General features: G+C 47.2%; 1 protein-coding gene and 2 non-coding genes across 6 annotated transcripts; all 3 read left to right on the plus strand.

The window, feature by feature from the left end:
* The first annotated feature begins 713 nt into the window (after nucleotides 1-713).
* PABIR2 (PABIR family member 2) lies at nucleotides 714-11,768 on the plus strand. Of its 4 annotated transcripts, none has more exons than XM_070951814.1 (10): nucleotides 714-1,059; nucleotides 4,206-4,284; nucleotides 5,213-5,269; nucleotides 5,748-5,791; nucleotides 5,870-5,924; nucleotides 6,112-6,213; nucleotides 6,331-6,419; nucleotides 7,266-7,330; nucleotides 8,315-8,411; nucleotides 9,713-11,768. In XM_070951814.1, the coding sequence occupies exons 1-10, from the start codon at nucleotides 953-955 to the stop codon at nucleotides 9,861-9,863; spliced, it is 846 nt and encodes a 281-aa protein (XP_070807915.1). In that variant the 5' UTR covers nucleotides 714-952; the 3' UTR covers nucleotides 9,864-11,768. The 4 variants fall into 4 exon arrangements, with proteins under 4 accessions (XP_070807915.1, XP_070807916.1, XP_070807917.1 ...); XM_070951815.1 differs by having other exon boundaries at nucleotides 7,269-7,330; XM_070951817.1 differs by lacking the exon at nucleotides 714-1,059 and adding an exon at nucleotides 1,121-1,308.
* On the plus strand, nucleotides 4,989-5,122 carry LOC139322987 (small nucleolar RNA U109). The gene has a single exon (XR_011600942.1). It is a non-coding gene; the product is annotated as a small nucleolar RNA U109 (small nucleolar RNA).
* LOC139322986 (small nucleolar RNA U109) lies at nucleotides 7,547-7,680 on the plus strand. The gene has a single exon (XR_011600941.1). It is a non-coding gene; the product is annotated as a small nucleolar RNA U109 (small nucleolar RNA).
* Nucleotides 11,769-25,839: the final 14,071 nt, after the last annotated feature.

Below are 25,839 nucleotides of genomic sequence, written 5' to 3' on the forward strand. Positions count from 1 at the left end.
CCTATGATTTGATGGAGATGTAACCCAGAAGACGAAGCCTGCTCCTGAGCTACTGTACACGTGTGAACCAAGTCCCTGTGGTCATGACTTGGGACCCAGGTGCGAATCCGGCCCTTTTCCCTTTCCAGGTAGGCTACCTGCCGTTCTTCTTCTATTGAGCCGCACCGCTTTCGCGGACAAACGACAAGCGCACCCTTCAACTCGAAGCATTTTTTTTTTTAAGTTGGGGGAGACCCGCACTAAAGCCCAAAAACGCTGCAGGGCAGGATTCGAACCGGCCACCTAGAGCGGGCTAAAAAGAAGAAGAAGCGGGGTGGGGGGGGAATAGACCAAAGAACGTTCCCGGACCGCTCTCGCTTAAAGCGCTCCTCTGATTGGCTAGTCGGAAAGGAGCGAGGCCACAAAGTAACCCGCAGCGCAGCGAATCAGCGCCTCCCCTGGCGGCTTGGCCAAGCGTGATTCGTCGTTCTTTCTTTTTTTACAGCAGGGGAGGGGAGGGGAGGGGAGGGGAGGGGGGCAGAGCATCCCGCCCCGCGGCGGCCCGAGCGCCCGTCGCGCATGCGCAGGACCTCCGAGCGGCCTACTCTCCTTCGCTTCCCCTTTCCCCCCCCGACCGCTATTGCCACCGCCTTGGCAACCGCCGCCACCGCGCAGGCGCGGGCAGGCGGGCGGGTGCGCGCGCAGCCCCCTCTCCTTTTCCCTCAGAGAGCCGCCGGGCGGGCCAGGCCGGGCCGCGGCCACGAAGAGGCAGGGCGCCGCCGCTGCCGCCCCGCGATTCCCTCGGCATGGGGCGCCGCCGGCGCCGGGGCTGCCGAATCCCGCTGCACCGCCCCGGCCTGTAGCCGGGGGAGGCGGCCTGAGGCCTCCGTCGAGTCCCGCCGCCGCGCCCCGCCGTCCCGCCGGGCATGAGCCGGGCAAGCGGCCTTCCTCCTCGCTGAGCGCCGCCCTCGCCATGGCCCAGGCCGAGAAGATGGAGCTGGACCTGGAGCTGCCTCCGGCCGGGAGCGACGGCGGCGGCCTGAGGCGCTCCAACAGCGCGCCGCTCATCCACGGCCTCAGGTGACTGCAGGGCCCATCCGCCACCGCCGCCCTGCGGGGTGGTGGTGGTGGTGGGGAAGGGAAGAGCCGGGCAGGATGGGCTCTGCAGTCCAGGCGGAGGAGGAGAAGAAGAAGGCTCGCCCCGGCCGCCCTCTTCGCTGAGGGGTCGGACTACAACACCCATGCTTCCCAGCCGTGCCGGGTTGAGGCAGGATGGGCTTTTTTTCCCCCTCCTCCTCCTTTCAAAGGGCGCCAGGTTGGAGAAAGCAGGTCTGGAAGCGCCCTCCCTTCCCCCTCTTAAATGGGGTTGTATCTGTCCAGATGTTTGAAAAAGGTGGATTTATTTGAGTTTGTGGGGTCCCTTTTAAGGCAGGGGTGGACAACTGTGGCCCTTTTACAACCTGTGGACTTCCAACTCCCATAATTCCTTTTTTTTTTTTAAATAGATCTTTATTAATTATTTACAAATAAAAAAACATATAATGTAATTTTCAGACAGATATCAGTTATATATAGGTACACAATACAACACATAAAGACAACCACAAAGAAGGACTAACCGGGGGTCGTATCGAACCCCCCCAGATACTTATTAATATTTACATCCCAGTAGATCCTTTTGTTCAAATAGCATTGACTATTTTAAATACCAAATGCTATCTCATTATAATTAAGTATATATTTAATACTATATTACTATATATATATATATATATATATATATATATATATATATATATATATATATGCATATTCTTTCTAGCCAGGTTCCACCTATGTAAGCTAAGTTGTTCTTCAGCCCTAGTTCTGTGAAATCTCATTCACAAGTTTCTGGGCTTTTTGTATCCTGTTGAAAAGCAATATATATATAAAACTATAATACTATATTCTATGTTTGTCCTCTTCTTTAGCCATATATACCAGCGTTCCCAGTTACTGTAGTATATGGATTCTTTTTTTTTTCTTTTTAATTTAATTTATATGCCGCCCTTCTCCGGAGACTCAGGGCGGCTTACAATGTGCTCAGCAATAGGATATACGTTAATTTGTCCAATTCGGCACAATTCAATATCTTATTATAAATTGATCTGATGGTGTATTTGGGTTTTTCCAATGCTTGGCAAGTGCCATTCTCGCTGCTGTTGTAATATGGATGAATAGGTGCCAGTCTTGTTTGCCCACGTCTTTTAGTTTGGCTCAGGAATTCTGGGAGTTGAAGTCCACAGGTCATAAAGGGGCCATATTTGCCCACCCCTGCCTTAAAGGGCCTCTGGGACCCCCAGAACACACAGGAAGGGCCTCTCTGGATTGGGGAGACCCCCAGGTTTTGTGGGGGTGGGGGTGGCAGGTGGTGGTTGTTTTTCTCAGGAAAACAACCTTGTAAGTGCCGAGAAGGATGAAAAATCGATATAAATCTGTAATTCCCTTTTTTATTATTATTTTGGGTCAGCAGTCGCTAAACTTTTTTTTTTTTTGCCATCGCCCCATCCCTTTCATGCACCACCCGCCCTCAAAATTCAGCCAAGTAATTATTATTATTTTTTTTTAATTTGATTTATATGCCGCCCTTCTCCGAAGACTCAGGGCGGCTTACAATGTGCTCAGCAATAGCCTTCATCCTTTTGTATATTTATACAAAGTCAGCTTATTGCCCCACAAACTGGGTCCTCAATTTACCCACCTTAGAAAGGATGGAAGGCTGAGTCAACCTTGAGCCTTGGCGAGATTCGAACCCTGCAGTAATTGCAGGCAGCTGGTCTTAATAACCAGCTTAATAACAGGGTGCCTTAAACCCCTGTACCACCAAGGCTCTTCTTATTATTGATTGATTGATTGATTGATTGATTCAATTTATATGCCATTCACACTTTGGTATATACCTGCTTAGTAGGGCTTTCGCCCCCACCCCCCCAAGCGTTGTTCTTTTTTTATACAAAGTCAGCTTATTGCCCCCACAATCCGGGTCCTCATTTTACCTACCTCGGAAGGATGGAAGGCTGAGTCAACCTTGAGCCTGGTGAGATTTGAACTTGCAGTAAATGCAGGCAGCTGGCGCTACTTAACAGCACTTTAGTCTGCTGCACCACCAAGGCTCTATTATATATATTGACAGCAGCCCGCATAGTCTATGCGCAAAATTGGAAGAAGGAAAATTTGCCATCAGAAGAAGATTTAATTAGAAAAATTTTAGAATGCGCAGAGATGGACAAATTAACAAAAGAACTCAAGGAGAAAGAGGATACAGAATATTACACAGTGTGATGTAGGTGGTATGAATGGTTGGAGAATAGGAAAAAGGAGAAGGAGGAATAAAGGAGAGGGGGGAGAAAAAATGTTGAAGATCAACTTACAATGTAGAAGAAATAAAGAAAGATGGAAAATAATTGTTGAATAAGACAAAGTTAAAATATGTGTAAATAGATGTAAATAGCAAGAAAGGATCACTTCGAAATAGCTGTAGGAAAAAGTGATATGTATATAAATGTTGTGTGTTTGTGTCTTGTTTTAATGTATTCAAAATAAAAAAACTTTTTAAAACAAAATTCAGCCAAGTGAAAAGGATGCAATGACGTTTTAGAAAAAGTGGATTCATGGTGACAACTCAAGGAAAAGGGGGGGGTTCCCCCCACACCTTGCCAAAGAAGTATAGCTGGGAAATCTCCAAAGAGTAATAAAAGATAAAAAAAAACCAATAATGATGATAATGTATAATTAAAGCAACAAGGTTTATAATAATGTGGCACGTTGAGATGCCCTAGCTTGGTCTAGATCAGTGTTTCTTCACAACTTTGAGAGATGTGGATTTCAACTTGAAGAATTCCCCAGCCGGAGTGACCTAGATTTGCAATGGAAGTTATCAAGATGTGAATTTTTTCCCCCCTGGTGCAGAACCACAGAATTAACCAGTTCTTTGGGTATCTGCTCAAGGGTTAGGGGAAGGCAGTGATGGGAATATAACGTACGCATTTATGGCGCTGGCAATTGATATGGCACCCTGCAGAAACAGTTCTAGCCAAAAGGACAGGTGTCTTCCTTTGCAGCACTCAAGGTGTGTAGTAGGAAAAGGCCACAGACTGAAAAAGGACGGAAGGTAGATTAATGGTGAAAAGCAAAGGGGTGGAAAAACCATTGCAGAGTTGTAACAATTCTGCTTTATTTCTTTCCAGTGATAATTCGCAGGTTTTTCAGCCTTATGTCTTACGAACCCGCAGGAACAGCACAACAGTTATGAACCGGCATAGCATGGTGAGTGTTTGGGAGGCACAGAAAGATTTTGGACTTTATACATTGGGAAGGTGATTGGAATTGAAGGACCCCGTATGTCAAGGCAAGAGAAGACCATGCTGAAGGCCGAGCTTTAGTGACTGGTATGGGTTGATCCCCTAAGAGGCAGCAGCTAGGTAATGCAAGGATCAGCTTTGCAGATGGGAGTCCCCTGGAAGTCTACTGTAAGGAGGAATTAGGTAGCAGAAGGGATGGGGATGGAGCCAGGGCAGCAGGCTGGTTTTGGCATAAGAATAACAACCTCTCAGTCTTCCTGGAGACCGAGAAATTGGCCTGTGGATGTATTTTTGAATGTGCACATACAAGCACTGGGAAACGCAGGATGGGCAAACATATAATCCTCTTGATTTCACATGTCCAGGACCTAGAATGAAGTTGTCGGCTACATCCTCAGCAGGTGCCCTTCCCAAAGGCTGAGAAATCCAGAGTCTGCAATTTCTTTCAGGCTTTTGGTTGGGTTCAACAGCATCAAAAATGCCTCTCTGGATTTTAAAACACATAGTTAACTCTGCAGTTGTGGTTTGCTCTGCCAAAACAAGTTGTGTTGCCTGTTTTGACAAAAAGCGTTTGAGTTAATGCCCTTTCTTAGCAGTTAAAATACACAGAGCAATAGGCTTTAGTTTGTCATGCATTGGTCATTTTGGAATGGGGGTGTTGGCGTGGTTCTGCATGACGGAAGCTGTTAATTCTTCTGCCTTCCAAGGAGAATGAGTATTCCTTCAGTGCTATAAAACGAGGAGGTTTCAGAGCCGCCTACCTTGAAGCACAGGCTGCGTGGTGGTATGCTTCTCCAACATGAAAATAATGCTCCTGAAAGGAAGGAGGTTTTGTTTTGCTTGTGCTTTTTATTTTTGCTGGCTTTTGAAATGAATGTATTTTTTTTTTGCAGCTGATATCATCATCTCCGATCCGTATCCCTAGTAGTCGACTCCATCAGATCAGAAGGGTAAGTGAATAAAACAGGTTTCTTTCTTCCATTAAAAGAATATATCTCGGGTTTCTCTGCAGATTCTTTTTTAACAGATTCAAAACATAGCTGCACGATGACATTTTTGGCAACCTAAATTGAACATCACACTTACTCCAAATGTTCTCTCTTTTAGAGCTTTCTTATGTGAAAGCACACACACACACCCAATCCCTTCAGACTGCAGGGATCTCCCGCCTTAGCAACTTTACAACGTGTGGACTTCAACTTGTGAAGCTGCCAGGGCTGGAGATGCAAACACAGCTTCCAGTTTACACCTGACATTGTGACTGCAAGCAGGCAGTGCTTTGTAGAAGGAATATTCTCACACCCAAGCGATGGTTCAGCTGACCATGTTGCTCCTTTCCACTCTTAACTACACCCTATAACAAAGTGCCAGTCAATTTTAGGCAGAAAGGTACGAGCCCCTGAGACATTAATTCTTCCTCTTCCTCAGGAGGAAGGAGTGGACCTGATGAACAGAGAAACAGCCCATGAAAGGTAGGTGTGATTCAGATGCTCTCTAGAAGTGGCACCTCTCGTCCTGCTGTGGCACTGATGACCCTTTTTGTGTTTTAGGGAAGTGCAAACAGCAATGCAGATAAGCCAGTCATGGGAAGAAAGCTTGAGCCTGGTAATCTCTTTATACAGATGTTTAATATTTTAATTCCACTCCTTCACTTAACCAGTGAACGTAAGGAGCAAGACAGGTAGCTTAAGGGGAGTGGCCGGTTCACCACTTGGCTTTTCCTTAGAACGGCTCAGCTTTTCTGGCTGCCACATGCCACGTAAACCATAAACGGGATGCTTTGTGTTCCCAGAGCGACAACGACTTGGACAAATCTGAAAAATCTTCCTCTCCAAAGAGAATAGACTTCATTCCTGTTTCTCCAGCTCCTTCACCCACCAGAGGTATAGGAAAGGTAGGTCAGAGAGATCTGGAGAAGTTCCCCTTCCCCTCATGTCCACGGATCACGCTGATGAATTTCTCATTTCTGTCTTTTCAAATCCCATGCACATTTTCTGCTTTTCCTTCCTAGCAATGCTTCTCACCGTCTCTGCAAATGTTTGTGAGCAGTAACGGATTGCCTCCGAGCCCTATTCCTAGTCCCACGAGGAGATTTTCAAAGTGAGTTGAAGTGTTTGAAGTGTCGAGGCCTTCTTAATAATAACAGTTTAGTCGTCATCAAAAGGTCCGCATGACATTCCTTGAAATGAGGGTGAGGAAACTTTCTAGGCAGTGCAGTGGAACAACAAAGCTGCAACTTGCTGTCTTTTTCTTAAGTGTGACTACAAGTTCACAAGAACATCTGTCTCTTGTAGATGTCTCCTTTGTCAGAAAAGTTTGCAAAATGATTCATAAACAAATTATTCTGCTAGTTTTTGTTTGGTAAGTGCCAGAATGGTCTCCGGCAGTTGCCGTACCCAGTCAGCAGGTAGAACTAACAAGACAGGAATAGATAATGTAGAAAGGTAGAGGAAGGTCCAGGACGGTAGAAATCTGGAAAATCAAGCTTTGTTTTTTCAAGAATTATACTCCATCAGGTATCTAGCTTGTGAAACATAAGAAACACCTCAGTCAGGTGTAAATCTATAAACCTACTTCAGTCACATATAAATCTAGCTTTCTTTTGTAAGAATTAAACACAGTCAGGTACTTGCTTGTGAAACTTAAAGAAACGCTACATGTATCTTAACTTTAATTTCTTTCTTGGCCCCTCTACATGTCCTCTATAAGAAATATTGTCCATTCTGTCCAGATTAGTTGCTTCCAAATGTACTACAACTCCCAGAAACCTTTGGTTACATTACTTATTAAGGCTGGCAAAAAGTGGGGTCTTCTATTTCTGGAGTTCATACATAATTATAGTCTTAAAACAGACACTGATCTTAAAATAATTCAGGGGTGTGTTTCCTTACAACCTTCAGAGTCTTCAAACATCCTAGAAAGATAATACTCTGACTTTGATTTTAGCAGGAGGAGTCAGAGTCCAATCAACTGTATCAGGCCCAGCATACTTGGTCCCATTAAAAGAAAAGGTATGTAATGCTTCCAAAATATTGTCCAGTACATCAGATATTAGACAGCACAAGGATCTTCCCCCAGCTGGTCGTTGCTATATATTTAGGACAGAGAGCCTATTTGATCGATCACTTCCTGCTGATGGAGTGATCTCAATTTACAGAGACATCTGTGTGAAGTTCTTGGACACAGGCTGATATATTTGACCACAGAGAATAACCTCCCTTGTATTTCCGCGTGATGGAAGTCTATCATTCTTCTATGTTCTAAGGAGAATGCATATTCCTTCAGCGCTATAAAATAAGGAGATTTCAGGGCCACCAGCCTTGGAGTAAAGGCTGAATGGTAGTATATTTCTCCTACATTAAAAACACAAGAGTCTTGAATTTTGCTCCTGTTTTACATGGTCTCTAGCTGATTCCAGTAGGGCTACGAAAGCAACCTTCCACAAATCTGCTCAGCAAGAAGCTGAAAAAATTTTGGATTTTGGTCTTGGATCACACAAACAAGAATTCTCAAGAGAGGGAGATGGTTGTTGACAATCTCTCACTCGCTCCCTAAGCAGAAAATAGAAACTTGTTTATCCTTTTCTGCTTGATTAAGACGGGGGGGGGGGGGGAACCCTGTAAAAGATTGGATATAAACTTGGAATGTTGTTGGAGCTTGCAGGAGAATTTCTTTGGAAAAGAAGGAAGGGTTAACCCTCCCTCCTTTTGAAAAACAGCCATGTACTCTGGGTAGTTTGCCAAGGCTTATTTTTCAGAAGGAGACTAGGAGGGACACTTCCTACCTGCTACATGTCAAGAATAAGGCACCCTTTATCTGTTCATAGCACAATTCTCCCAGTTCGCTTTGTTCTTAACAAAGCTTTGATTTTCTGTGCTGTACTGATATTATCTCTCTTCTGTGGCAAAGCGTGTCCATCTGAAGTAGATGATGGGACAACCTCTCTTAAAAAGCTTCCTTTTCAAATTTAATAAGAACGGCTTGAATTCCCACAGGTGAAATGGAGACCGAAAGCCAGCCAAAGAGACTTTTCCAAGGAACCACGAACATGCTTTCCCCTGATGTCACCCACCTGACTGACCTCAGTTCATGGTAAATTATTTCTGCAGGAAGGTTGCTTAGAATATGCCGCCTTCTTACGAGTGGGCTGCCAAGGCAGTTGGGGCCTCTGCTCCTTACGGTTTCATACAGCGTGCGTAATTTTTATGACCCATACTGAGAAATTCATGGATCAAGCAAGAAGAATCACCCTGAGATTTAAGAAAGGGCTACAAAGTGTTGGCCAGATGTTTGCTTCCAGGACAAAAGTTCTGAAATTCAGTCAGTGGTGTTTCTCAGGCTGAACTGGGACACCGTCTTGTCTGATCCTCTGAAAAGCTGCCACCAGTCAGCAGCTTCCATTGGGGCAAAGTGTTGATTCTTTGAAGTCCTGTCTTTTTGGTGTCCGTTATGGTACCTTAGTTTCCCACTTGGCTCCTCGAGCAAGTAGGAACGAGAAAATAAATCCGACAACTGCAGAAGTTTAGGATTGCCAGTTGAAGAAATTTCTCTGCCTTGTGACTGGGGTGAATCACAAAACCAATCTTAAATCTGGATGGTCAGTCCCATCGGGGGCTGGGATTCCAGCATCCCCCCCCCACCCCTGATTTTGCAGTGAAATAATTCACACCGTGAGGTTGAGGTGACCTGCTGGAGCTCCTGAATGGATTAAATGCTTCAGAAGCCGTTCAGTCAAACTTGTTTGAGCAAAGGAAAAAGTGAGTTGCGGGTGCATAAAAGAGAAGACAGGGTTTGTGTATGTAACATTCCGGAAAGAAGTCTAGATTGAAAAGAGAAACATCCGATTTTTTCCCTCCACCTCCTGTCAGTTCTCAACTCCGAGTAAAAGAAGAGGCAAACTTAGTATCCTTTGCAGGTGTCAAACATGAAAATCATTTGAGTGATGCTAATTAATTTAAGAGATAAATAATATTTAATAATATGAGCCGCGGTGGCGCAGTGGTTAGAATGCAGTATTGCAGGCTACTTCTACTGACTGCCAGCTACCAGCAATTTGGCAGTTTGAGTCTCACCAGGCTCAAGGTTGACTCAGCCTTTCGTCCTTCCGAGGTGGGTAAAATGAGGACCCAGGTTGTTGGGGGCAAGAGGCTGACTCTATAAACCGCTTAGAGAGGGCTGGAAAGCAGTATATAAGCCTAAGTGCTATTGCTATTTAATGTAATGTTCCTTCCTCCCTCCCATTTACTTCTCCAGTAAGGGACTGCAGGCATCCCTGACAATTACTCTCCTTCGGGATATTGTTTAAGGGCCGTTCTGCAAAAGGGCAGCTGCCCCATCCTTTTATTCAAAGTCTACTTGAATAAAACGGCATGTTTTCCCCTATTTCTTCCCAGTTTGTCTTCGGATATCCTGGATGGGAGCACCAGCAGCATCAGCTCTTCCTCCGACTCCTTGGCCAAAGGCAGCACCACCACCGAATCGCCCCTCGCATGCTCCAACTCCTGCTCTTCCTTCCTCTTGATGGACGACCTTTCACCCAAGTGACTTTTCCCAGGGCAGGGTCGATGTCTGCCCGTTCTCTGTCCTCTCGCTCTGCATACGCGCTGAGAAAATCCACGGGAAATAAATCCTCCAGGACCTGAGGATTTTAAGTACTGAGTGGAAATATGAAAGCGACTTTAATTCTTAGCAACTTCTCCGACTGGTTTTGATGATCTTTACTCTTTCAACCGACACGTCAGGCCCTTAACGATAGGTCTTTTTGGCTGTCTGGTTTTGCAGCTTTTTGTTTTTAAATCCAACCCGATATTTTACCCGTATCTGTTGAAATCATTACTATCTTTGCTTTCAAAGAAACCGCAACGCTTTTTAGAATTTTTCAAGACAAGCACCTAATTTATATTAGTGTGAAAATGGTAGGCGGGGAAGCCTTTCGCTGTTGCTATCATGGTCGTGGGTTCTGGAGGTAAAGGATGGGGGTGAGAGAATTGTTAGAAAACTGTCCTTGTTCAACGTGCTTTTTTTTTTTTTTTTTTTTTAAGAATAAGCTAGATTGCTCTAGAAATTCATTTAGGGGGAAGAAATGAACTGTTTCTGCTGGACAATGGCACATCCTGGGCCCCCTCTCCCCTCCCCTCCATTCACAATACCCCTAAAGAATTATTTTATAGTAGGAACTTCTTTATTTCTCAGTTGCATCTTCTACTTTTTCATTTCCAGAGAAGAGGAAGAGTTGCAAAATTGCCCTTTATGGTTGAAGCAGCAGCGGCTGCCGCTGTCGTCACCTCTGAGAGCCAAAACACTTTGTGAAGGCTGGCTCCGTTGCAGTCGAGTATCCGTAGCAGACGGAGGAAGATTTAACTCACCTGCTGTTTCTGGGCTTGTACAGAGATGGCTTCCAAGGCTGCAGGGATGACCAGTTGCAAAAATATTTTTTTGGGCGGGGAGAAGGGGAAAGGGGCAATTGTTTGGGCTATCAAGTAGAATATGTCAAATAGTCGGTGTCTCCCGCGGCACTGAGCAACGTTTGTGCCTTAGGAGACCTAGTAAAAGAATGGAAGAATGTAAGCAAAGGACCTGGGTGGAGAGGAAAGGCTTTAAGGGGAGGGGGCTCGTACCAGGTGCTTCTGTCCTCCTGCTGCTCTTTGGTGGCTCCTGAGGGGCTGGAAGAGGAGAAGATCCTCCCAGCTCTTCAGGGTCAGGTTTGCCTGGAAGGCAGCAGCCACAAGGCAAGCTTAATGGCCAGAAAGGCTCCCTGTTTGTTGGGCTCGAAACACTTGTTGGTCTGTAAGGAGTTTACCTTTAAGCCAGGAGGCGGGATAAACCTGTAGTAGCTTAGCTCAGTTTGGGCTACAGCAAATGGTTTATTTACTTCTTGAGATCTAACCAGGCTTAACCAACAGAAAAGAGATCCACTTGTAATCTACTGTGTTATGCTATTTATTATTTATAACTGTAAAAAAAAAAAAGTCTGGTGTTGAATTATAGTATTTTTTTATGATTGAAACCCTTTTTTATGTTTTGTGAGTGCTGGCTAGTCTGTATTGAATAGGCAACCTTGTCTGCCAAAAAAAACCCCCCAACCCAATGTATGCTTCCCTTTTTGAATGTTTGTGAGTATCCACACGCTCTTTTTGTCAAAATCCAAGTTTGGGGAGGGGGGTTTCTCCCCTCCCCCGCCCCCTTTGGGTAAGATAATAGCACTGAATTTGACATGGGATTGTGCTGACCTGCAAGGCACAGGAATCTGCCAATGTTTGCCTATCTAAGAAGGGGAGGGGGAAAGACCCATAGAGAAAGACTTTCATTTTCCGTACTTTTAGCATTTTGGTTTTGAAAGTGTTTGTTTGGAATTGTAATAAGTACTACATTCGGGCAAGCTGTGCCTCCGTTATTGTGATCTCACTATGGAGAGTTAGTTTCCCCACTTCCAATAAATATTGTAAGATATTCACTGGTACCTTTCCTTTTTAAGCAGCACGAATCCTTCCGTGAACCGCGTATATGCTTATACGGACACCTGTTGCTACTGCTTATTTGGTACTTGAAGCGTTGGGCAGGGGATTTTTATCTGTTGTCGTTTTTCTCTTCCAATACCTTTTATTGCTCTTGCTCTTCTGTTTGAAAAATAAGTTCAATGCGAAAGTCATTGTGCAGTTTTGCTGTATCTCACATTCAAATGCCATTGTCGGCAGAAAATTCAAACTGCCTATTTTTAGTTGGTTTTTAATTCCTTTTGGTCTCTCTGGGTACTCCTCGACTTAAGGACCACAGCCGAGCCCAAAATTTATCTTGTTAAGTGAGAAATTTGTTGAGTGAGTTTTGCCCCATTTTATGACTTTTCTTGCCCCTTTTGTTCAGTGAATGGCTTCAGTAGTTATGTTAGCAACACGGAGTTATTGGCAGGAATTCTGGAGCCCCAGAAATTCCCGTCCGTCTCGCAGAGGCATCAGCTTCCGGTCTTCACGTCTTAAATGTGAACCAGTTGTCAAGCATCCTAAGGTAAACCATGTGACCGTGGAGATGCTGCAACGGTCATAAGTGTGAAAAATGATCGTAAGTCACTTTTTCAGTGCTGTTGTAACTTCGAAAGTTCATTAAGAGGACTGTTGTAAGTCAGGGACTACCTGTATTTACAAGCATCAAGTCTTGAAAACACTTTGGCTTCTACAGCTATTAGAATGTGCCTGAATGACAAAGCCAAAATACAGTGTGATCTAAATTTTAACCTTTTTTTTTCCTGTTATTTGTTTACAATCCTATCAATCTTTTCTTGAACCTCTATTGTGTGTCTTCAGCCAGGAGCTCTCAATTCACAGATCCCCTGCTGATATTCAGTGCACTGTGGAATTGCTGGCAAAAATTAAAGAAATTAACATGGTTTCAGCCATGCACATTATACTATATATAATAGGTAGTCATTATTTTTATGACTATAATTGAGTCCGGAGTTAGAATTGTAAGACCAGACATCATTTGACTGGACCTGATTTTTCAACTTTTCTTGCAGCTGTCATTAAGCAAATTCACCCAGCAGCAATTTTTTGCCAGAAGCGGGGGGGGGGGGGGGGGGTGTTAGGGTTAATTGTAACCCCCCAAAAAATTGCAGTCACATAATTGTGGTACACTGCAAACCGCCCTAAAGGTCTGTGCACCTATTGTCCCTTTGAAATTGGGTCATAAGTAGCTTTTGACAGGTCTGTCACAACGAGTTGCTAAACAACCGATCCTAAGCTGAAGGACTATCTGTAATACGAGAACCAAGCAATAACTTGGCCTTGTATCTGATCCATTTCTGTGGCCACAAGAGGGCACAAAACAAGTTGAAAATAGCTTTAAACATCTACTGTGTCGTATACGTTGGTTTGAGAAAGTGGTCACCAGAACAAATCTTGTTTGCACCGAGGGAACCATAAAATATCGTGTGTTTGCAGCAAACCCTCTGGAAACAGCCTCGGAGAGATTGTGGTTGTTGGCAACTGTTTTTCTTGCTACTGTGTTGTGCGGTATGCTATGTGAGTTTGTCTAGCCAGATGCATAAGCAGATCTAATTCTAGAATTTCAGAGAATTTGTTTCCAATATCTTTTACTTCTCCTTCCTACTGAGCTGCATTGCGTTGGCTTGTTTTAGTTACCACTGGAACTTCAAAGCTGCAGTGACTGACATGCCATCAAGTCACTGTTGATTCTTGACCAGATAGGTAAATGTTCTTCAGAATGACCTGGTCCTTCCTGGTCTTCTAATGGCATTGCAATTTTCATCTGTGTCCAGCTAATCCTCCTTCCTTTCTCCCAGCATTAGAGCTTCTCCAGAGAGCCAGATCTTCTCAGAAATGTGTCCTTAGTTGGATCATTTGAGCCTGCCTGGATTGATAATCCTGGGTCAACTTGATTTGCTTTCTTGGCCCTCCGAGGTATTCTCAGAAGCCTTCTCCCAACACCCAAAGTTCAAAGCAGGAGTGTCACTAGTCTCGTTCCTCAAAGTCTGACTCTCCCTTCCACAGGATTAGTTTCCGTGGAAAATTGTTCACAACAATAAGGTCGCTCTGACCTCGTTTCCAGTTCTGCTTGGCATCGAAGGACAATAAGCTTAATGGAGGTGGTCATCTTCGTGTCGTTGTGTCATGACTGGCATCTCCACCTCCAGGTTTCCTCTCTTTTCCCCTTCGGTTTCTTTATACTAAAATTGGGGCATATCTGAGGCATACAGTAGTGGCCAAAATTGTAAGTCCTTTTTTCAGTGCCATTGGCGACTTTGAAGGGTTGCTAAATGAATTGTTGCAAGTCAAGGACTACCTGTAGAAACTCGGTGATGTTTGCACTGTTCCTCCACAGCAGCTGTGCTCCTAATGCTCCGTGGCCTTCCATACCAATGGGGAATTTTGCTTTCCTTGCACCTCATTCTTCCGGTCTGTTGTATGTTTCTTGCAGAAGGCTTCTCCAGAGCTGTCCGGCTCCAGAAATGTTTCCTAAACAGGCTTATCTGCAGCAGGACTGAAGCTAAATTGGGAGCAACTGTACCACAGCATCTTGGGCGTAGAGTCTCGCTCAAGTCAGCAATTTTATCATGGATGATTCATGCTTTTTCCAGCCATGCCTTTTCCTCTCTTGCTCGCTCCCTCCCTCCCGCGCTGCAGACACCGGTCCATCTGTTCAGGATTCTCCCCTTCAGGGGAAGTTCATAATTGTATGTGTGTGATAACAAGGCTTGAGTTACAGAAACGAAGTCGAAAACCAGCCCCGTTCCTTCCACCGCCGAATTCTCCCTCTAGCGGCTTCTTCCTGCACTGCCGCCATTCCTATGAAAGGTCCCTCCCGGGCAGGATTCCCTTGCGATGTCATTTCTCAGCTGGCCCTTCAGAAGGTAAGGGTCAGCTTGAAGAAATTGACTATCCCAGTGGTGTCCCAGCAAGCGTTACCGATCAGCAAGCCACGAACGAGGTTGGCATTAGCCAAAAACGAGCGGTTAAAACGCAGGAAGTGGGTGGTAGACCACAGTGACGTCACGCAGCTGGTGGTGCTATTTTTACTCCCCTGGGTAATTGTAAACTCAGAGCGAAAGGTAACAGGGAGAAGGAGGAGAGATTTGAAGGGATGGGAGATGGGGGGATGAGGTTGAAACGACAGGCCAGTTTTAAGCCAGGGGGTTGCTTACTTGAGGGAGAATCTAGAATAAAATTAGTTGGAAGAGACCTTGGAGATCATCTAGTCCAGCCCCCTGCTCAAGCAGGAGAACCTATACCATCTCAGACAAGTGACTGTCTCGTCTTTTCTTAAAAACCCCCAGTGATGGAGCGCCCACGATTTCTGGAGGCAAGCTGTTCCACTGGTTAATTGTCCTCGCTGTTAGGAAGTTTCTCCTTAATTCTAGGTTGCTCCTCTCTTTGGTTAATTTCCAACCATTGTTTCTTGAAATTTGCACGTAAAGAAGGAACGGAAGTCATCCAGATGCGTTAGGAAATTAGGTTAGTGGATCTGTATCAAGACTCGAGTCAAAACTCAAGAAATCTCGGTTGAACCTATGGAGGGTTTGCAAGTCCCCATTGTTCCTTGGGGAACAAGCTTCTGCTTTACAAGTGGGGTAACCCTTGAGTTGTTGCGTTTTTCCTTGAAAACATTTCGCTTCTCATCCAGGAAGGCAAGACGAGAAGTGACAGATGGAAACTAATCAAGGAAAGAAGCAACCTAGAACTAAAGAGGAATTTCCTGACGGTGAGAAAAATCAACCAGTGTAAAAAGCTTGCCTCAGAACTTGTGGGTGCTCCATCACTGGAGGCTTTTAAGAAGAGACTGGACAACCATTTGTTCTGAATGGTATAGGCAGTGGTGGGATTCAGCCAGTTCACACCTATTCGGGAGAACTGGTTGTTAACTTTGTACGCAGTTCGGAGAACTGGTTGTTGGAAGAAATCTCCTTTTGTTTTTTTCGACTTTACAGGGCTAATCCTGTAAGGAAGGCAGGAAGGAAACATTCTGGTGTTATTTCTAGCCTAATCTTTATTGCCCTGCTTACAGAAACTGCCTCTCTGGTTAACCCTTATTACATTGTAACAGCTAAGACGAAGACCCCATCAACGTTGAGTTGGCCACGCCCACACGATCACATGACCACTGAGCCACGCCTACCTAGCTGGTCATTAGGGCAGAGAACCAGTTGTTAAATTATTTGAATCCCACCACGGGGTATAGGGTAAGGTGGTCCAAACTTGGGAACTTGTAAGACTTGTGGACTTCAACTACTAGAATCCCCCAGCCAGGATGGCAGTATAGAGTCTTGACCAGGGGGTTGAAGACCTCCAAGGTCCCTTCCGACTCTTTGTTATTCTGTTCCAGCTACTGAAAAATTGAGAGCTGAACCGAAGAAGCTTCTTGGACGAGAAGAGAAAGGTCTTCAAGGAAAAACAAAACCCTGTTGCCTTTTGGAAAAGCACTTTTGGGACCACCATGATTTGGATGTCTGAGAACTTCCACAGACACTTGAGTAAGGGAGCCCTTGTTTTGTCTGTGCGTGTCCCACCAGTCGAGAGATAAGCAGCTCCACTTCAACGCCTGGCCTTGATTCCCAACTGCCGAAAACATGCAACAAACCGATAGGGAGGGAGGCCGTGGACTCAGCCTCTTTCCACGTTTTTTTTTTTATTTTATTTACGGGCTTGTGGGTTTTACGCACCCGAGTTCTATCCCGGTGGACATCCTGTTCGTTCGTCACTATCCTGAACCCATCCACTTTGCAAACGCTGACCTCCCTCCAACCGTACACTTTTAACTCTTTTTTTTCTTCTTCTTTATTGGTTCGATTTATATTTATTTATTGGTTCGATTTATATGCCGCCCTTCTCCGGAGACTCAGGGCGGCTTACAATGCGTTAAGCAATAGCCTTCATACTTTTGTATATACCTGCTTAGTAGGGCTTTCGTCCCCCCCTAAGCGGTGTTCTTTTTTATACAAAGTCAGCTTATTGCCCCCACAATCCGGGTCCTCATTTTACCTACCTCGGAAGGATGGAAGGCTGAGTCAACCTTGAGCCTGGTGAGATTTGAACTCGCAGTAATTGCAGGCAGCTGGCAGCTAAGTGCTACTTAACAGCACTTTAGTCCGCTGCGCCACCAAGGCTGCTCTTCTTTTTTCTGCTGGAAAAGTGCAGGTAACATTTATAAGGTAGATCAGGCAGCTTGTAAGGTCGCCTCCGTTTAGAGCGTTGAGAAAAGGGATGTTTTTACTATAGACGAGAACTCTCGGAAAGGGGCTCCGTAACTTATTTTTCTCTACCCCTCTCAGGTGCAGGTCAAAAGTTTAGCCATTTAAAAAAAAAAAAACAGTGCATCCACCACACACCATTGTATTTTTGGCTGCGTTCACCACCGTCTCCAGAGGTTTCTGTTCATAATAAATATAAATATAGATTTCTACGGGCTCACAGCTGGTGCAGAAGTCAAAGTTGACTGGATCTGCAGGCCAGAGGAAACGGGAGGCTGCAAGCGGAGAGCGCACACCTCCCGGGAGAAACGAAGGGCACGAATGAATTTTAAAAAGCAATGTTGAAGGCACCGGACTCTGTGTGTGTATGTGTGTGACTTCTCAGGATCTTTGTTTGTTTTCCGAGTAAGGCTGCAACTGGCGGGTTTTTAACAAAATGGCAGGATGAAGAAGGAACGTTTTGGCCTTAAACGGACCCAGGCAGGGATGGGATTCAACTTGCTTTCCCTACCGGTTTGCAAATGTCAGCACGTGCCCCGCCCACGCATGTGCCCGGCCTCAAAAATGTGCCTAAATAGGATGGCATAGAGCAGCAGTCACCAACTGGTGGTCATCTGAGAGAAAATTTTGGTGGTCCACAGAAAAATTATTTGCATTTTTTCTATTGCACTAAATCAGGGGCCCCTGGGTGGAATACGTGCAATGAATGTTTGTGTTGCTGCAGAGAGTCTCCCCCTTTGGGGTCTTTTTGTGCGGGTTGGAGGGGGGCAGAAATTCCGACTGGGGTCTGCTTTGGCCTCCTGGTGTGGGGCTTTGGGCGAAGGCTGGAGGGAAGCGCTGCTGGTGGCGAAGAGCCGGAGAGCCTCGTTCCAGTGGGACAGCATCATGGCCTGGAACTGGCTGACCATCTCAGCCCGCTGAGTCTCCAGGTGCTGATACCTGGCCTTGTACTCCTGCAGGTCTTCCCACTGCTTGGAAAGCCTATGCTCCTAGTCCTCAGTGAGGTGCTTCTGCTGAGCCGCCTCCTCGGTCAGATCCAATTTGAACTGAGCTGTTTTGCCAACTCTTTCTCGTGGTGGCTGCTTAGTTCCAACAACTGCTTTCTGTTGGGGCCCTAAGGAGCCCGGGTGGGGAGGCGAGGAGTGGCTGGGTGGGGAAGGGCAAGGAGAGGCCAGCAAGGCGCTCCTCGATATGAGTGACACCGAGTTGACCACGCCCACCCAGTCACATGACCACCTAGCCACGCCCACCCAGCAGGTCATTCGGCAGATCATAGTAGTGGTCCGTGGGATTGAAAATTATGAATTTAGTGGTCCCTGAGGTCCAAAAGGTTGGTGACCCCGGCACACCTGCGATTTCTGCTACCGGTTCACACAAACCGGTCCGAAGCGGCTGAATACCACCTCTGGACCCAGGGGAGGAAAATATTTTTCTGGCTCAACCTTTAGTAGGACTGGAAGAAAAGCTGACGTTTCATTTCCCCCATTCGTTTCTGTATCCGACAGGTCCTTTCATAATTGGTTTCATCGTTAGGGCTCCTCCATCGTTGAAGCGACAAGGTGAAAATGGGCATTATTGTTAACATCGGGACAGAGACGGGATGACAACGCAGGAGCCAATGGGGACATAACACAAGTCACTGGTTTAAGTCTTGTCTTCACTCCCTATAAGTAGAAATGAGATCGTTGGGCCTTAAAACATATTAGTATTTCATTTAAGCTCAGTAAATCTTACACAGATGAGCTTGGGACAAAATAAACATGGTAATCTTTCAATTACTGTAAGACTCCTCCTTATAGTTGGAAAGCTACTTTGGTATACTGGGGTGGGTGCTGGTCTAAAAAACAGGAGACAACAGTTCTGAGTTCTAGTTCTGCCTTTAGGCCTGAAAGCCAGTTGGGTAAGTTTGAGCCAATCACCAGGAAATTCTGAGTTCCAGTCCCGCCTTCGACATGAAAGCTGGGTCGGTGACTTTGGGCCAATCCCTCCCTCTCAGCTCAACCCACCTCACAAGGTTGTTGTTTGTTGTGGGGAAAAATAGAAGAATAGTATGTTGAGCTGAGTAAATATTTTTTTAAAAAAAAAATATGGCATAAAAATCCAATACTGCTAAATAAGCACAATTTAAAATAAAACACTAATAAACTTAATGGATCCCCCACACTCCAATTATATTAAGCATTTTAGGAATTAAACCTTGGGAGTGACAGAATATGTTATATTCTAGAAAGCTTTGAGGGAAATCTACCAGCAAACGGTGACTTGCACAGGAGGAGAGCTTTTCTACTAATTTTGCAAAGGTGAGTAAACTAAGCTGAAAGAGATCTAAAATTAGGATCACTAGGACACAGGTAAGAGATTAATTGGTATTGTTCTTATGCTCAGTCAGCCAGATGTTTAGACTGGATTTGACAGTTTAATCCAGGGGTCTTCAACCTTAGCAAATTTAAGACTTGTGGACTTCAACGCCCAGAGTTCCTCAGTCAGCAAAACTGGCTGAGGAATTCTGGGCGTTGAAGTCCGTAAATCTTAAAAGTTGCCAAGGTTGGAGACCCCTGGTTTAATCCAGCTACTGAGTCCTTCCCAAGGAGATGCGGCAGACAGCTTTGTTTGATGGTGTTCAAGATCTTCTCGTAGGATGTCAGTTGTTGCAAGCAAAGCTGCCTTTTGCAATTGACCGAGGGTGATTTTTGTCAATGCCACTGGGGTTCGAGTGGTGGCTCCAGGTATTTTCATTTTCATTTTCATTTTATTAAATTTGTATACCGCCCTACTCCCGAAGGACTCAGGGCGGTGAACAGCCATAAAATAAAACATATAAATACAAAATTTAAAATAGAGATAAAACAAATTAAATAAATTTGGCTGAACCATTTTAAAACCCCAATAATTTAAAACCAAATTTAAAATTCCCATTTAAAAGAGCCATTTTGGCGTACCCTCACTTTGGCTTTCTTTTGCCACAGTCGTCCTACTTCTATTTTCCGATCTTGGTGTTTGGTGACTTCACCTCTTCTCTTCTGCTTGTGTTGTTATTTATCTCTTCACAACAAATGGGAAATCACCCTGCCAGTTCTTTAGCTGGTGTCGGCCTTCGAGGGCAGCAATAACTTTACTTTTAGCGGTTTTGGCAAGTGGCATGTCTTGAATTGCAGGGAAGATAAATTCCCAAAATTGCAATGAGCTAGAAAGCCATTCCTGACACAAGACAAAATAACGTGCAACCTACGGACAAAAAAGCGTGTGCAGATAATCACACCATTTCAAACAAACAAGCACCAAAGCCCATTTGCGTGGGGGGGGGGTGCGGGGGAGATTGAAATTAGGTGAAGCTGCACAGAAACATTCTTTGGTTTTAATTCACGTTAATCCCTCTGAGGCAAAGTCTGAATTCTTCCAAAGCAGGAAGATAACAGCCCAAACAGCCAGCAGGAAGTTGTTCCTTTACTCAGTTTCGTGTTTAGCTAAATAACATCTTCCTCTTTTCTTTTTCTTTTTTTCTTTTTTTTTTTTCTTTTTCCTCCCTCTGGTTTTTGACGGCAGAAAGAAAAACAACTGGGCGGCCAGATCATCTCGAAAAAGGAAGTTAGAAGAACAGCAGAGCAACCGGAGGCCGGCTCCTCGGTGGCTTTTAACGGACAGAATAAAAGCCTTAAAAAGCAGGAGAGCTTGAGTTGGGGATGGGAAAACAGGGAGGGCTGGGAAATAAAATTTGCACGGGGTAGAAGAAGTTCCTCGCTTTTGCTGATCGGGGAAAAAAAAAAATAAGTTGCACAACCACAGCCTTATCAAACCGTTTTCCTTACTCCTTCCATTATGACTCACTCCCAGCCCACAATTTATCCGTGGAAGTTATTAGGGAAGGACCTTCCCTTCAGCAGCTACTCCGAAAAAACCTGCAGTTTTTAGCATTTCACCCCCTACAGAAGAGATCGTGGCAACTACTGGGGTCTCGGCAACTGCAGCGTGTGCGTGAAGCAGTTCGCTGCTCTGGACAAGGACAGAAATGGTGTAGGGTCTGCTTGGGGGGCGGAGGGTTGGACTAGATGACCTACAAGGTCCCTTCCAACTCTTGTTAATCTATGTTCAGCTTTTGGCTTTAGGTCCTGGTTTCTCAACCTCAGCCCCTTTAAGAGGTGTGGACGAGGAGTGAAATGCTACCGGTTTCCCCGAACCGGTAGCGATGGCAGCGGGTGGTTCGGAGAACGGGTAGCGATGGCAGTGCGAGGCTCCGCCCACCCACCCGGTCGTCATTACTTCCTGGTTTTAAACAGGAAGTAACCTGTTTTATACCCTCTGCACATGCGCAGAGGGCCGTGCATGCATGTTAAGCGCATGCACTTCCGAACTGGTAGGGAAGGTAAGTAGATTTCACCCCTGGTGTGGACTATCGATTCCCAGAATTCCCCCTCCCCTGGGGAATTCTGGGAGCCAAGGTTGGACAACCCTTGGCATAGGTGGAGTTGCCAACTGAACATGACCCGAATCCAGGACACGAAGCTGAGCGAGGAGAAAGGCCAGTCTGGATGCAAAAGAGATGCCAACTCATAAGAGAAAAGAGGCCGAGCCGAATTGTGTCCAATTGCCATTACAAGCTACTCCTCGGCGTACGACCACAATTGAGCCCGAAATGTCTGTCGCTAAGCGAGACAGTTATTGTGAGTTTTGCCTCACGTTACGACTTTTCTTGCCATGCTTGTTAAGTGAATCACTGCAGCTGTTACAATTAGTCACATGGTTGACTTCGCTCGTCGGAAGGTCGCAAAAGGGGGATGGCGTAACCCCGACCGTCATAAATGCGAGCCGAGTTATGCAGAGCGTCTGGATTTTGATCATGGGCATGCTACAACGGTCGTTAAGTGTGAAAAATGGTCCTAAGTGACTATTTTCAGTGCCGTTGTGTAACGGTCACTAAACCGAGGATTACCTACACAAGGTTTTGCCGTCCGGCCGTGTAATGAAATGCCTTCCTTCGCAACGGCCTGGTGGCCGGGTTGCTTTTGAGCTGCTGGGCAGAAGGACCCAACCGCCTCGCTGCCCCCTCCCCCATTTCCATGCCTGGGCCAAGAAGCAGGAACCCCATAATTAAAAGTCGCAGTGGGAAAACTCCAGACGAACCCTCCTGGCTCCGGGACGTGCTCCAACCCAGCGGCCGTCCACCGCAACACCACAACACCCAGATGGACAAACGTCAATCCATCATCTGTTGTGGGTTTTCGCTTTCCCCCCCGAGGGTAACGTGTCGACTCAGCCATTAAAGCGGTGGATCTCACACCCTTTGGGGGGCACCAGGCTGGGGAACCCGGCCTGGAACAGAAGGGAGGGGGCTCTCAAGGGGCAACCAAGGACAACCCCATCCCTTTGCCTCCCCTCATCTCCCCCCCCGCCCCCCTGTGGGGAGAACACACAGACAACATCTTCTGAATTGCTGGCTTTTCTTTTTCTGGACCTGTCTTGAAAGGGTGTAAAAACAAGCAATTCTTTTTTAAAAAGAAATCCCATTTTATGGGAGAAAAAAGGCCTGGATCCTGTAAAATTAGTCCATTTGAGGAAAAAATGGTTGAAAAAATCTTATTAGAGATATAATAAGTCCTGGTTGTCCCAAAGGGGCTTTTTTTCCAAGAGGTAACTGGACTTTCTGGTTTTTTTGTTTTGTTTTGTTTTTTTTTTTCTTCAAAGACGTTTCGTTTTTCTCATCCAAGAAGAAAACTTTTTGGAACTTTTCAACTTTTTTTTTTTTTTTAATTTGATTTATATGCCGCCCTTCTCCGGAGACTCAGGGCAGCTTACAGTGCGTTAAGCAATAGCCTTCATACTTTTGTATATTTATACAAAGTCAGCTTATTGCCCCCACAAACTGGGTCCTCATTTCACCTACCTTAGAAAGGATGGAAGGCTGAGTCAACCTTGAGCCTGGCGAGATTCGAACTTACAGTAATTGCAGACAGCTGGTGTTAATCGCAATGCTATCAGTCTGCTGAGCCACCAGGCACTTTCCAACTTGGTTGGAAAAAAGCTTTTCCCTGTGACGCAGGCCCAAGCAGTTTGTCGAGGGACCATTCAAAGTCACGACGGCACTGAGAAAAGTGTTTCTCACACTTACGACCGTTGCAGCATCCTGGTGTGTGTGTGTGTGTTTGTGTGTGAAGTGATCAACTTTGTGAGCCTCTGACGAGCGAAGTCAAGGGGTAGGCCAGATTCGCTTAATAACCGGGTTTACTAACTTAAAATGGAGTAAAACTCACCTAAGAAGTGTTTCACTTAGTGACAGAAATGTTGGGCTCAATTGTGGGATGTGGAAGATTGCCGGCGATGCAACGCCTCCCTTCTCAGCAGCCTTGTCGCTGTGCCGCTTTACAAATGATTGTAAGCTAAGGATGAAGTATATAATGCAAGTCAACAAAGAGGATTAGGGGACTGGAGGCTAAAACATACGAAGAACGGTTGCAGGAACTGGATATGTCTAGTTTGATGAAAAGAAGGACCAGGGGAGACATGATAGCAGAATTCCAATATCTCAGGGGCTGCCACAAAGAAGAGGGAGTCAAGCTATTCTCCAAAGCAGGACAAGAAGTGATGGGTGGAAACTCATCAAGGAGAGAAGCAACTTAGAACTAAGGAGAAATTTCCCGACAGTGAGAACAATTAACCAGTGGAACAACTTGCCTCCAGAAGTTGTAAATGCTCCAACACTGGGAGGTTTTAAGAAGAGATTGGATAACCATTTGTCTAAAGTGTTGTAGGATTTCCTGTCTGGGCAGGGGGTTGGACTAGAAGACCTCCAAGGTCCCTTCCAACTCTGTTATTCTATTCTATTCAGGTATTTGGGGGAAGGAGCTTCACGGGTCCTGAATGCTCACACTGCAGGTAGGCATTTCCAGCCCCTTCCTCTATTTAAACAGGAGGATTTGCCCTCAAATTAAACCCCCCTAGACATTCCCACGAAGAAGGCCACTGCTTTAAAGCTCATCCACCACAGGCCCCCCTGGGCTGGGTGCACCCCTAGGCGCTGGGAGTTATTGCACATCTGGAACAAACAGCTGCATCAGGCATCCTGCAGGGAGAGAGAGAAAAGCAGCCCAGCCGCCCGGCAAGACGGGAGGGGAGCAGGAGGGGGGGGGGTGGAAGTCGGCAGGGGTGGCTGTGCTTGTGGGGTCATCGAGGCAGCCACGGACGCCATCTTGACTTTTTTGACCGTCCTGCGGGAAGGAGGACGAGGATGGAGGCGCGAGGTCCGCTTTTGAGCCGCCCTCCCCAAAACTCGGATGAATCTGGAAATCCGGACTTGTCTTTCTCGGGACCGGTGGAGATTTAGCCCCGACCCGGCTTTCTCCTCGACCGGGGGCTTTTGCCATCCCTTCCTCCAGGTTTCCCGGACCGTCTTTGGCCGGACGCCTTCGGGGAAATCGCCGCGCTCAGCCGGGTCCGCCCCGCCGGGGAAGGCTCGGCCGTTGCTCTGCTCGCACCGCCTCCCCTGCGCCCGATCCCGCCCGCGCAGCCTTGCCCCGCGCAGCCCTCCTCCTCCTCCTCCCCCCCCCCGCGAGCCCCTCCCGGCCCCGCCCCCAAGCCTGGGCGGTGCCTGCCCACCGCCCCCCCTCCCCTCCCCGCCCCCCCGTCCCAGCAGCCTTTGCAGGCGCTACAATGAAATTTGCAAAGTTTTTTCGATTTCGGCGCCATTTTCGAGTGGACTCGGAGGTGAGGAGGGAGGGCGGGGAAAAGAAGGGCGCCCCGGGCCGGGGGGGGCCGCGGGGGGAGCCCTAAAAATCGCCAAAAAATCCCTAAAAATCCCCCCGGCCCGAGACGAGCCCGGGAAAGGCGCGGGAGAAGCAGGAAAGGCGCGGGAGCGGCGCTTGGGCGGGGGAGGAGGGGGAGGGGGAGGAGGAGGGCGGGGGAGGGGAGAGGAGGGGGGAGGAGGAGGCGGCGCGCGCGCGCGCGCTGCCGGGGGGGGGGAAAGAAACGGGGGGCGAACACCGGCCGGCCCCCCTGCTTTTTTTCTCCCCCCCCTCGCGGAGCCACCGGGGAGGATCGAAATAGAGAGGAGGGGGGGGAGGGTCGCTTGGAGACCTCCCCCTCCCCGCCCGTCAAAGTGGCCAAACTTTTCTGGCGGGGCGGGGGGAGGGAGTTGAGTCTGAGGGGGCCTGTTTTTTTTTTTCCCGGGGGGGGTCCGCAGAAGGAGGGGAAGCCCCCCCCCCACCGGTGCCACGGGTGGGGGGGGGGCGGCGCTGCCCTGCCCCGAGGGCGGGATCCGCCCCCCCATCTCCCCCCCCTCAGGAAAGGCCGCCACCCGCGCCCCCTCCTCCCCCCCCGCCTCAGCCGCCGTCTCCGCTTCCTCCGCCAGATACTTTTTAGCTAAATATGGATACAGCGCGGAAGAAGAAGGAGAAGAAGAAGAAGCGGCGGCCGGGAAGAGTCTCGTCAGCCCGGCGGAGCCCGGCAGCGCCTGCGGGGCTCGGGGTTGGAGGTGGGGGGGGGGGGCAGCGGCCGTTGGGGGGGGGGCTTTCTCGGCCCGGCCCGACCGGGGTCCCTCCTGCCCAGCCCTCCGCCGGCCGCTCCCTCGGGGGTGGGGGGGAGATAGAGGCTCCCGGGGTCCTTCCTGGAAAAAGACGCGCGTGGCGGAGGGAGGGGAGGAGAAGCCTGTGGGGGGGGAGGGGGGGTTCCCTCGCAGCTTGCAACCGCAGCCCCCTCCCCGGATTAAAAAAAAAGAGGGAGGGAGGGAGGCGGGAAGGGTGGGGGGAAAAAGAGGGGAGGGGAAAGTGACAGGGGCCAAACCCGGGGAGGTTAAGGGGGGCTCCGAGGCGCTTCCCGCCCCCCGCTTCTTTCTGT

This window comes from Pituophis catenifer, unplaced genomic scaffold (genome assembly GCF_029215685.1).
Source record: "Pituophis catenifer annectens isolate HBS135680 unplaced genomic scaffold, rPitCat1.0.hap2 SCAF_11, whole genome shotgun sequence".
Classification (NCBI taxonomy): domain Eukaryota; kingdom Metazoa; phylum Chordata; class Lepidosauria; order Squamata; family Colubridae; genus Pituophis; species Pituophis catenifer.